Source organism: Polypterus senegalus, chromosome 7, assembly GCF_016835505.1.
Source record: "Polypterus senegalus isolate Bchr_013 chromosome 7, ASM1683550v1, whole genome shotgun sequence".
Lineage (NCBI taxonomy): Eukaryota > Metazoa > Chordata > Cladistia > Polypteriformes > Polypteridae > Polypterus > Polypterus senegalus.
In genome coordinates, this window is record NC_053160.1 from 187,674,237 (window position 1) to 187,686,910 (window position 12,674).

At 41.1% G+C, this 12,674-nt stretch overlaps 1 protein-coding gene across 1 annotated transcript in view; it reads left to right on the top strand.

The window, feature by feature from the left end:
- Nucleotides 1-12,674, top strand: part of grin3a (glutamate receptor, ionotropic, N-methyl-D-aspartate 3A) — a 96,765-nt gene that overhangs the window by 65,088 nt on the left and 19,003 nt on the right. The window contains exons 5-6 of the mRNA XM_039759721.1: nucleotides 7,408-7,523; nucleotides 10,940-11,091. Of these exons, the coding sequence (XP_039615655.1) occupies nucleotides 7,408-7,523; nucleotides 10,940-11,091 (268 nt within the window). The remainder of the gene's footprint in view (nucleotides 1-7,407; nucleotides 7,524-10,939; nucleotides 11,092-12,674) is intronic.

The following is a 12,674-nucleotide window of genomic DNA, read 5'->3' on the forward strand; positions in this document are numbered from 1 at the left end:
TGTATTATAAATATGGATACACGTTTTACATCTTTTCCATAGGCAGGGAGATGTGCCATTTTCTGTTGGTTCATTTAAGGAGCTTCGGAACAATTAGTTGCTGAAGGTTTGGGGGTTGTCTGTATGCCAGGAGGGGAGGTTCAGGAAATACATTTTTCAGTGTTTGGTCATTGTTTAGCATTGGCTGAAGTTCTTTTACAATTTTTCAAAGTGTTTCTAGATGTGGGTTGTAGGCGACAACAGGGGGGGATGTGGTTCTTGTTGTCTTTGTTTTTATATTCCAGAAGGTTGTCTCTGGGTATGGCAGTAGCTCATCTTATTTGAGTGTCTGTTGTTTTGGGGGTATAATGAAATGTCTGATGAAATCTTGTCTGAGCTCCTTCAGTTGTTTATCTCGGTCTGTCAGGTCTGAGCAATATGATTGTACTTTTGGATTAAGTGATTTCTTATCCTTGCAGATGCCCTAAAACAAAGTTGCTCTGCAAACCGAGTATTATAACTGTGTATGGTTGGATTCCTTATCATGATGCCTAATTTTCAAAGCTTGTAGGGTTTACTTTGGAGCTGTGGTGGGCTTTTCTAGACAAAAGTTCAGGGACAGGTTTTTATCCTAGTCCATTTCTGGTCCATAGTACAAGGAAACTTTTACTCAAAGGCTAGCTAGAGAAGTAGGATACTAGACTGCTAGCACAACTTTATTAGCCATGAACAAACCTAGCTTAATTTGCTTCTCTTCAAGTTTGAGGAAAAAAAAACCATGAAAATATTTGGGAATTTTATCAGACTTTGTCAAGAGAAATGCCTTGAAGTTAACAGAGATAAAGAAACCAAGCTAGTTTTGAGAGGGTTATAATGGTTTTTCAAGTGTGCCCGAGGGCTATTGAAATGTCTGCCATCAATGCTGGACCGATTATTACAATCAAAAATTTGAACTGAGTTGTGAGGCTGTAGTGCTAACCACTGTGCCTCCCTGAGATAAAATTATACTTTCTTCTGCATCTCCTGAACTGCTATCACTAAGACTAACTAACACACAGAAAGTCTTAAGGGAATAGCATTATGCAGCCTCTGTCCCCTGCAATGGCTTATGGGTAGTTTGAATGCCAAAGCACAGTGCTCTGCCATTGGTCTAGTTGGCGCCAAGGTCAAATGAGGATGGATGCTCCATTGCAGGATTGTACCATTGTTGAACAACAGTGACATTTCTTTGGGCAGAGGGAGTGAAATCTGCTGAAAGTCATCGAAGGAGGTTGGCTTAGTATGGAAATAAAAACAGCAAAATTTATGAAAGAGTAGAAAAGTTTAAAGAGGGAAGAACAAATGTAAGCTTGATCTGGCCATCCATCAGCATCATGCACACAAATCCCCATCGACATGGCAAGTGCCTTCATCAGGGAGGACTGACGTCAGTCAGAAAGTCAAAATGCAGGATGACTTGGGTTACCGTAAAGTTAGCACAAGATGGGTAGCCAAACCACTTACTGATCTGTCGCAAGCCAACATCCATTTGTGAATTTTAGCAGGTTTCACTCCTTCTGGCCAGAGAATTCTCACTACAGTCCATTGGTCAACAATGGTGCAATCCTCCATGCTCATTTGACCCTGGCTTCAATTAGACCAATGGCAGAACACTGTGCTGTGTGTGTTCAAACTACCCATAAAGCACTGCAAATGTGTTGTATTGTGTCAGCACCCCCCATTGTGGTTACCACCTAACGTCCAAATTGCCATTACATTTTGATTTACTCTCGTATTTATAAGATCGACCTCGTTCAGTAATAAAACTTTCCACGAAGCAATCATGATATTTTAATGCAGCCAATGGTAAACTCCCTGCACACGTCCATCCATCCATCCATTATCCAACTACATGGTCGTGGGGGTCCGCCGGAGCCAATCCCAGCCAGCACAGGGCGCAAGGCAAGAAACAAACCCCGTGCAGGCGCCAGCTCACCGCAGGGCACACACACACACCAAGCATCACTAATGCACCTAACCTGCATGTCTTTGGACTGTGGGAGGAAACCCACGCAGACACGAGGAGAACATGCAAACTCCACAGAGGGAGGACCCAGGAAGCGAACCCAGGTCTCCTAACCGAGAGGCAGCAGCACTACCCACTGCACCACCGTGCCACCCCTGCACATGTCCTGTTCCCTAATTTAAACATCCTTCATGTACACTGTGGGCAGCACGTTGGTGCAGTGGTATCTCTGCTCCCTCGCACTAAGGGGACCAGGGTGTGTATCCCAGGTCCCCCTTACATGAAGTTTGCATGTCTGAGTGGGTTTCCTTCCACACCTCAAGGACACGTAGGTTAGGTGAATTGGTGGTCCTAAATTGGTCCTAGTGTGTGGTTTTGGGTGTGTGTGTGTTGGTCCTGCATTAGGCCCTGTTCAGGACTAAGTGGGCTAGATAATGACTGACTGACATACACCATCCACACCACTCATGCCCCACCATGTGTGAGTGGTGCACATCATCTTTTATTAGCCCAGGATTTCATCGGCACCCTTTGGCTCTTCAGTCTTACCTGGATGAGCGCATCGAAAATCACCTGATCAAGGCTGCCTGTAAGCTTACAATCCACGCTCTTCAAATTTGTCAGCCTTCAATTTCAACCCAGTGCTTCTTTGAAAAGCTAGCAGGCATCAGGGACTCAAAGAGCTAAATTATTTATTTGCATTTAGAAAAATACATTTTTTATTTTATTTTCCTCTGGCTATTTTAAATGTCAGCCCTTGAGTAAAAGGCGGCACGGCGTCTGTGTGTTCTGACTAGACTTAAAAATGTTATGAAAAATTTTTTAATGTCACTGTGAAAAATAAAAAGAAATTGGACTCGTTGTAGCAGAGTGACACGTAAAATATAAGTGCGGCTGCATCAAGGATCTGGAATTCTGGACCCAAATCCCATCACCTGTTTGGTTTCTATGTGGAGTTTGCCTGTTCTCCCAGTTTCTGCATTGGTTTCCACCTCCGGCTCTCCTCCTAAATTTCTGAAAATGTGTGCCCTCGAGGTCAGAATGTTCCTTCTGTGCCTCATTAAATAACTAGTTCTGTGACATTTGTTAGCCCTTCCCTTGCAAGTTTCTTACTGCAGCCATTCTCTCTAATGCTCCCTGCCACTCAAATCAGCACTCATGCCCACTGTACCACCATACCAAACAGCATTAGGTGTATTAGGTGAATTAGGTGTAAGGCTGTGAAGGTCCTGGCCAGTGGTGTCAGGAGGGGTGGGCTACAGATGCTTAAGCCCCTGATCTATTGAGCCCAGCCACTGATCTTTTTCTCAATCATATACTAGCTATATGGCAGTAGGCCCCTGATATTATTGTCTATCATACAATTAATGTTACAATCATATACTGTATGTAAAATGTGTGTGATTCCCCAAGGAGGACACTCCATCTCCAAATATTTATTTTTTTATATCTGTAACACATGAGTGAAACTACAAGAGGGAATCTCTTCCATTATACAGTCATAAGTAAAAGTTCTTTGGATTTTTGTTTCTCATTGGCTGAGCTTTCAAAGTAGCAACTTCCTTTAAATATCTGACATGCCTTATGGACACAGTAGGATTTCAGCAGTGACATGAAGTTTATTGGATTAACAGAAAATATGCAACATGCATCATAACAAAAACAGACAGGGGGATAAATGTGGGCACCTCAACAGAGATGTGACATCAATACTTAGCTGAGCCTCCTTTTGCTCCTTTCAGCCTCTCGACGCTGTCCTCCTGTAGCCTGTGATGAGTGTCTGGATTCTGGATGTTGGTATTTCTGACCACATTCTTCATACAAAATCTCTCCAGTTCAGTTCAATTTGATGGACAGCCTGCTTCAAATCATCCCATAGATTGTCGATGATATTCAAGTCAGGTGACTGTGACGGCCATTCCAGAACATTGTACTTCTCCCTCTGCATGAATGCCTTTGTAGATTTCCAACTGTGTTTTGGGTCATTGTCTTGTTGGAATATCCAACCCCTGAGTAACTTCAACTTTGTGACTGATGCTTGAACATTATCCTGAAGAATTTGTTGAAATTGGGTTGAATTCATTCGACCCTCGACTTTAATAAGGGCCCCAGTCCCTGAACTAGCCATATAGCCCCACAGCATCATGGAACCTCCACCAAATTTGACAGGAGATAGCAGGTGTTTTTCTTGGAATGTTCTTCTTCAGCCATGCAAAGCTCTTTTTGTTCTGACCAAATAACTCCATTTGTGTCTCATCAGTCCAAAGCACTTTGTTCCAAAATGAATCTGACTTGTCTAAATGAGCATTTGATACAACAGGCGACTCTGTTTGTGGTGTGAGTGGAGAAAAGGGCTTCTTCTCATCACCCTGCCATACAGATGTGCTGAATTGCAGAACGATGTCCAGATACACCATCTGCAGCGAGATGTTCCTGCAGGTCTTTGGAAGTGATCTGTGGTTGTCTGTCACCATTCTCACAATCCTGCCTCTTCATATGCCATGCTGTATTTTTCTTGGCCTGCCAGACCGGCTGGGTTGATTTAACAGCAACTGTGCCTGTGGCCTTCCATTTCCTGATTCCATTCCTTACAGTTGAAACTGACAGTTTAAACCTCTGAGGTGGCTTTTTGTAGCCTTCCCCTAAACCAGGAGACTCAACAATCTTTGTTTTCAGATCTTCTGAAAGTTGCTTTGAGGATCCCATGCTGTCTGTCACTCTTCAGAGGAGAGTCAAAGGGAAGGAAGCACAACTTGTAATTGACCACCTTAAATACCTTTGACCACTCATGATTGGACACTCCTGTCTATGAAGTTCAAGGCTTAACGAGCTCATCCAACCAAGTAATCAGCATTGAGCAGTGACAGGCATTCAAATCAGCACAATGACAAGGGGGCACACATTTCTGCACAGCCAGCTTTTCACATTTGATTTAATTTCATACAACTAAATACTGCGTCAATAAAATCTTTGATCAGAAAACACCTCAGTACTCAGATGTTCCTAGGAAATGAAAGACATACCACTGTTATCTTTATTGTTGAAAGGAGAGTCAATTATTATGCAGGCTGAGAGGGGTTCACAAACTTTTTCATATGACTGTATATACAGTTAAGATAAGCATCATCACTTGTCCAATACAGTCCCCACAGTGAAGTATGGCGGTGGCAGCATCATGCTGTGGGGGTGTTTTTCAGCTGCAGGGACAGGACGACTGGTTGCAATCGAGGGAAAGATGAATGCGGCCAAGTACAGGGATATCCTGGACAAAACCTTCTCCAGAGTGCTAAGGACCTCAGACTGGGCCGAAGGTTTACCTTCCAACAAGACAATGACCCTAAGCACACAGCTAAAATAACGAAGGAGTGGCTTCACAACAACTCTGTGACTGTTCTTGAATGGCCCAGCCAGAGCCCTGACTTAAACCCAATTGAGCATCTCTGAGAGACCTAAAATGGCTGTCCACCAACGTTTACCATCCAACCTGACAGAACTGGAGAGGATCTGCAAGGAGGAATGGCAGAGGATCCCCAAATCCAGGTGTGAAAAACTTGTTGCATCTTTCCCAAGAAGACTCCTGGCTGTATTAGCTCAAAAGGGGGCTTCTACTAAATACTGAGCAAAGGGTCTGAATACTTAGGACCAGGTGATATTTCAGTGTTTCTTTTTTAATAAATCTGCAACAATTTGAATATTTTTTTTTTTTGTCTGTCAATATTGGGTGCTGTGTGTACATTAATGAGGGAAAAAATTAATTTAAATGATTTTAGCAAATGGCTGCAATATAAAAAGAGTAAAAAAACTGAAGGGGGTCTGAATACTTTCCGTACCCACTGGTATATATATATATATATATATATATATATAACATATGTAAACAGGACAGCAATCAAATGAGTGTTGGGGTCTCAAGGGATGCACCTTTTAATAATAAGAATAAGCCTGGAATGTGTGCCAAGTATTGCATGTAAATATACTTGATACTGGAGGAGCTCCATCCTGGTCTGAAGATGGTCCAATAGGGAATGTCAACTTCTAGGTGGAGGAAGATTTAAATACGACAATGACTGGAAGTGGCAGGGCTTGAGATGACATGTTGGTAGTGATGTCACTTGTCTTCCATGTAATGGAAGGACCGGCATCCAAGATGGGAGGCCAACATTTTCAGACACGCAGGAGAGCAGTGCACAACCCAGCAATGGTAAACGGGGTGCCAATTTATAGGATGGACAAATAGGATGGAGTATCCCGACTGGGATGAAGGATTATCCCTTTTCCGGTCAGGAGGCCATACATGTGGAACAATGAGAGACTGCCTCCCATGTGCAGGCTATTCCTCCATATGTTGGGTGGCAGCGTTGTTCATGGCGAGACCTGGTGCGGTCATCCACAGGGCAGATTGGGAGTTGTTGGCACATAGAGTCGACCTGTTGGGTTCCTTGGTGGAGCTACCAGGTAGAGCTAGTGGAAGATGAGAGATCGAGTTTCTGCCCGACCCGGAAGTGCTCCCCGAAGACGAGGTTTTGACACAGGAATTACTTCTGGGTTGGGTCAACTTCACATGAGGCATAGTCTGAGATTCGGGAGTGGAGGACAGCAAGACTCACCTGGGAGGAGTGGAGGTATAATGGAAGAAAATAGGATGATTTGCTGTGCTATATCATATAGGTGGAGCAGAATCTATTAAAGGTACCCGGGATTGTGTTTGGGGCTCAGGGGTCTTCCCATTTGGTGACACCTGGCAGAGCCTCAGTCTGGCTGTACCAGCCCATGTTTTCGCTTTGTGCACACAATCGACTTTATGCTTTAATATACTGCAAGTCCACCGTTTTTGAACATCACCGGTCGAGTCCTGGAACAAAATACCTGCAGATCAGGTGAGCTGGCCTGTAATAGATTCTTATTCTCAGAAAACCAGCTCTGAATGCATTATGGGAACAAAATCATTGTTAGTGTTTGTCGTATTGTAACCGAATCCAGCATCTTGGGGTGAAGTCTTGTACCTGAGTGATGTCTACATGGAGTCTGCAAGGTCTATTAATGTCTGCATGAGCTTTCAAACCAAAGAGATCCCAGTTACATTAAATTGTGACTAGACTGGCACCCAGTCCGTAGATGAATCCTACTTTGTACCCAGTGTTTCCGTGATTACATGGGCATGAGTATCTTCTGGGGATTGTTCCTGCCTTGGGCTCGATGCTTGCTGAGATAGGCTGCAGCTTCCTCATGATCCTGCCCTGGGCGGCGAGGTTAGATAGATAGATAGATAGAGATAGATAGATAGATAGATAGATAGATAGATAGATAGATAGATAGATAGATAGATAGATAGATAGATAGATAGATAGATTTTGGAAGATGGATGGATGGATGGATAGATAAGTATGTATTAACTCTTCTTTCATTTATTTCTCTCAAAACAGGAATGACCCACAGAAACTAGACGCCTTCATCATGGATAAAGCCCTTCTGGATTACGAGGTCTCAATTGATGCGGACTGTAAATTGTTGACAGTGGGAAAGCCGTTCGCTATTGAAGGTAAAAGCTCTGGTGTAATTTTATACAATTTGAAGCCTCACACTTTTAAGAAATTGTGTTGAAGGTGTTTGTGATTCATCCTGTAATAAGGGCTTCAGATAATAGTTCAGTGCTGCTGGTGGGCCACGTCCATGCCATTCTGACGTACAGCAGGAGGTCAGTAGTGATGTCAGATTTAAAATTCTGATTTGAAACTGTCTTGAGTCCTACGAAGCGCTGCATTACAAAACATTTGCCTGAACTCAAAATGACAAAGTCACATCCAGCCTGATGTGGCTTCATTAAGTGACACTGTTTTGAAACAATTTAAACATTTTGCAGGAATTTGGCGTACGTAAATTGAAACTCAGACTCACCATTTTAGGATTAGAACATTGTGAACCAATATTCATAAACGACTGTTATAAAGTGACATTGCTGGTTACATGACATCTTGACACACAAGGTTGACTCAAATGACTTTCCACAATTGCTGATTCGCTTTTCTCAGCTTGCATTGCGATTTCTTCCCCATCCACAAGATGGAGTAGGCCAGGTTACCATTTAAGGTTTTCACTTTTCATCATGCCAGGCTGTAGTTTTGCAGTGGTGAGTTTCATTATTGCTAGTTTAGTCCTTGGTCAGGCGTCTCTACTAACACTTACTCTTTCTGAGGTTTGGTAAAGCTACTTTTACAGAAATCAAAAGCTCAAGAAAAGAACTTGCAGTGTTGACATGCAGTTTCACATTCTAAAATATTGTGTATTACTCTTTTAACACTTTATAGCCATGAAATATCCTTCCTAATAAAAGGAAAAGCATCTGTGCATCTCTGTATCTGTGTGTCCATGTGGTTGTTATGTCTCTGTCATTCTAAAAAATGGTGCATCACAAACATCTTCAGTAATAAGATGCATTGCATTGAAAAATGCAATGCACATGTCTCTATTGTATGTCTTTTGGTATGGGATTTGTAAAAAGAAGCGCTAATGTTTGTGATGCACCATCTGGTGGAATGCAAAATATCTGTGTTGTATGACTTTTGGTATGGGATGTGTAAAACAAAGTGATAATGCTTGTGATGCTCCATCTGTTGGAATGAGAAATGCAATACATATGTCTGTGTTATATGCATTTTGGTATGGGATTTGTTAAAAGAAGTGTGCTTTTTGGTATGAGATTTCTAAAAGCAGTACTAATGTGCGTGATGCACCATCTGCTGCAATGAGAAATGCAATAGATATCTCTCAGTTACAGTATATACCTTTTGGTATAAAATTTATGAAAGCAGTGCGAATGTATGTGATGCATCATCTGTTGGAATGAAAAATATCTGTGTTGTATGACTTTTGGTATGAGATTTGTAAAACAAAGTGTTATTGTTTGCGGTGCACCATCTGCTGGAATGAAGAATGCAAGGAATATGTCTCTGTTATATATGGCAAGCCAAATTAACATTTAGAGATATCTCAAAATGGATTTTAAGATATCTGGAAATGCATTTTAGATATCTCAAATTGACTTACAGATATCTAAAAATGCATCTATTTTAAGATATCTAAAAAGCATTTTATGATATCTTAAATAGATTTCAAGATATCTTGAAATGATATGCTGTAGATTTTGAAATATCTGAAATGCATTTTAAGATATCTTTAATGCAATTCGAGATATCTTGAAATACGTTCCTGTGCATTTTGAGATATCTCAAAATCACTTCCTGTAACATTTCCTATTCTTTCAATGGGACTTCCTGTCTATTTCGAGATATCCCAAAATGTATTTGAGATATCTTGAAATGTGCAGGAAGTCATTTTAAGATATCTGAAAATGCATTTCAGATATCTCAAAATGAATTTGGGATATCTTAAAATGAGAAGGAAGTTATTTTGAGATATCTCGAAATATAATTTAGATATCTTAAAAAGCATTCAAGATATCTTGAAATTCATTTTTTTTTCAGATATCTGAAATACATTTTTAGATATCTAAAATTAATTTCATGATATCTTAAAATGGGTCTCTGCTCCATTTCAGATATCTAACAATGTATTTCAAGATATCTCAAATTGTATTTCAAGATATCTAAAATGCATTTTAAGATATCTTTAAAAGGACACTCAATTATTTCAAGATATCTCAATAGCATTTTCAGATATCTACAATACAATTTAAGATATCTCAAATACATTTCCAGATATCTTAAAGCAGCTTCCTGTCCATTTTCAGATATCTCAAATACATTTCAAGATATCTTATAATAAACAAGTAGTCCCATTGAAATAATAGGCAATTTTACAGGAAATGATTTTGAGATATCTTGAAATGCATTTAAGATATCTTTAAATGCATTTGAGATATCTCAAAATGTATTGCAGATATCTTAAAATGTAAAGGAAATTATTTTAAGATATCTCAAAGCGAGTTTCAGATATCTTAAAAAGTAAATTACATTTTAAGATATCCAAAATTCATTTTGAGATATCTCTAAATGTTAATTTGGCTTGCGATAGTTATATGCCTTTTGGCATGAGATTTGTAAAAGCAGTGCTAATGTGTGTGATGCACCATCTGCTGGAATGAGCAATGCAATACATACAGTATGTCTCTGTTACATACCTTTTGTTATAAGATTTATGAAAGCAGTGCTAATGTATGCAATGCATCATCTATTGAAATGAAAAATGTCTGTATTGTATGCCTTTTTTATGGGATTTGTAAAAAGAATTGCTAATGTTTGCGGTGCACCATCTGTTGGAATGAAAAATGCAAAGCATATGTCTCCGTTATATGCCTTTTGGTGTTAGATTTGTAAAAGCAGTGCTAATGTATGCGATGCATCATCAGTTGGAATGAAAAATCTTTGTGTTGTATGCCTTTTGGTATGGGATTTGTAAAACGAAGTGATAATGTTTGTGATGCTCCATCTGTTGGAATGAAAAATGCAATGCATTTTTTTACTACAAATGTGTCTGATGTGCCATCTGTTGGAATGAAAAAATGTGATGCATTTCATGACTACATGCATTACAACATATGTTCCAATACTGCAGGTGATGCACTAGAAACATTAAAGCAGAACATGCTGGTTGTCTACATTGATTACTTACATTTTAACCTGTCTTAGACGGTTAACACAACTAGTTACATATAACATAAAAATCCAGAGCCTCGCAACCCTGAATCGTGTGCTAGTTTAGTTATTGTGCATTAGTTCCTCAATGACTGGCATTTCATCCACAGCTGGTACCTACCATGTATCCAATGCTGTCAGGATAGGCGTCTGACTATGAAGCCCTAATGATGGCTTAGTGGAGTGTGACATCTGATGCCTGGGTGGATATCAAAATGAAACTGCAAAATGAATACCGATCTGTAAGCAAGATGTTTCCTCAAACCACAAGTACCTTCATTCATATTTTTTTTTATCTTGGCAGGCTATGGAATTGGACTTCCACAGAATTCTCCACTGACCTCCAATATATCTGAATTTATTAGTCAATACAAATCTGATGGCTTTATGGACACCCTGCATGACAAATGGTACAAGGTGGTGCCGTGTGGAAAAAGGAGTTTTGCGGTAACTCAGGTAGGTACCAGCTGCCAACGTCTTCCAGCTACAGCATACCCTGAAATGGCTTGTTTTCCTGTGGCATTAGTCGGGTCTTCTCACTCAAGACTATTCTACCTGAATCATAAACGTTTACTCTGCTATCACATGAGCATCATGGATAATCGTCACCCCATCATCACTTGCATCATTTTAATTAGCTGACACTGTGCACAGGCTGTCTGTCTGTCTGTGTTCATGTCTGACTGCAATAAGAGTTTGAACCAAAGAGTTTAAATGTTTGTAGTTTAACGTATAAAAGTGCTAAGTGCTACACTTGGGCAAAAGGAACGTCAATTATAAATACAAGATGGGAGACACTGAGCTACAGGAAGCAACCTCTGAAAAGGATGTAGAGCTTTATGGTGACACTGAGTTGACATTTATGGTGACATTTCGAATCGATCCAAGAGGACACAAATGGAAACCAGTTAAAGGTAAATTCGGCATGAATGGTAGAAAGTTCACAGAACTCTAGAATACATGGAAAAAATCATCAAGGAGTGTGGAAGAAAGTTGGACCATCGGGACCATTAAAAACGTCCTTCTAGAGGAATGTTGAGCTGAATGTCTTGCTGTCATCGAGGTTGGTCTAACACCCTAAAAAGTCAATTGACTGCCTGCACTTGTCACTTTGTTATGGAGGCAGATTAAGAAGTAAAGGCAATTTGAAAATTATGCAGTAACCGCAACGGATAGAATTTGATGCAATACAACACCTTCCCGAAGGCTTATGGGTAGTTTGACAACAGGCACGGTGCAGTGCTCAGCCATCAATCCAGTTCCAGTCAAATGAAATGATGAAATCATCAACTTCTGTATGGACATTGTAGTCCCAGTAAGAACAGTACGCTGCTATGCTAACAACAAGCCATGGGTTACAAGTGACATCAAAGGCCTTTTGAACCAGAAGAAAAGGGCTTTTAAAGGCGGTGATCAGCATGAGCTCAAGCGCGTGCAGAAGGAACTCGAGTCCAGCTCAGGGCGTGAAAGAGCAGTACAGGAGAAAGCTGGAGCAGAAGTTGCAGAACAACAGCATGAAGGAAGTGTGGGATGGGATGAAGATCATCACTGGCTGCAGCTCGAAGCGGGGTGCCGCCATCGAGACAGACGTGGAGAGAGCAAACCAAATGAACAATTTCTTTAATAGGTTTGATCACCCTAACCCACTCTCACCTCGGAGTACTGCATCCTCCAACCATCCTTCTGCTGATACCAGCATAGGTGAGACATCCCCACCCACAATTACAGCAGCCCAGGTGAGCAGAGAGCTGAAAAGACTTTGTGCCAGCAAAGCAGCGGGTCCAGATGGTGTATCGCCACGATTGCTGAAGGCCTGTGCGTTGGAACTGGGGAGTCCTCTACAGCGCATCTTCAACCTGAGCCTGGAACAGGGAGAGTCCCAAGGCTTTGGAAAACATCTTGTATCACTCCTGTCCCAAAGGTATCACGTCCTAGTGAGCTGAATGACTTCCGGCCTGTTGCTCTGACGTCACATCTGATGAAGACCATGGAGCGGCTGCTGCTTCACCACCTGAGGCCACAGGTCCGCCACGCCCTCG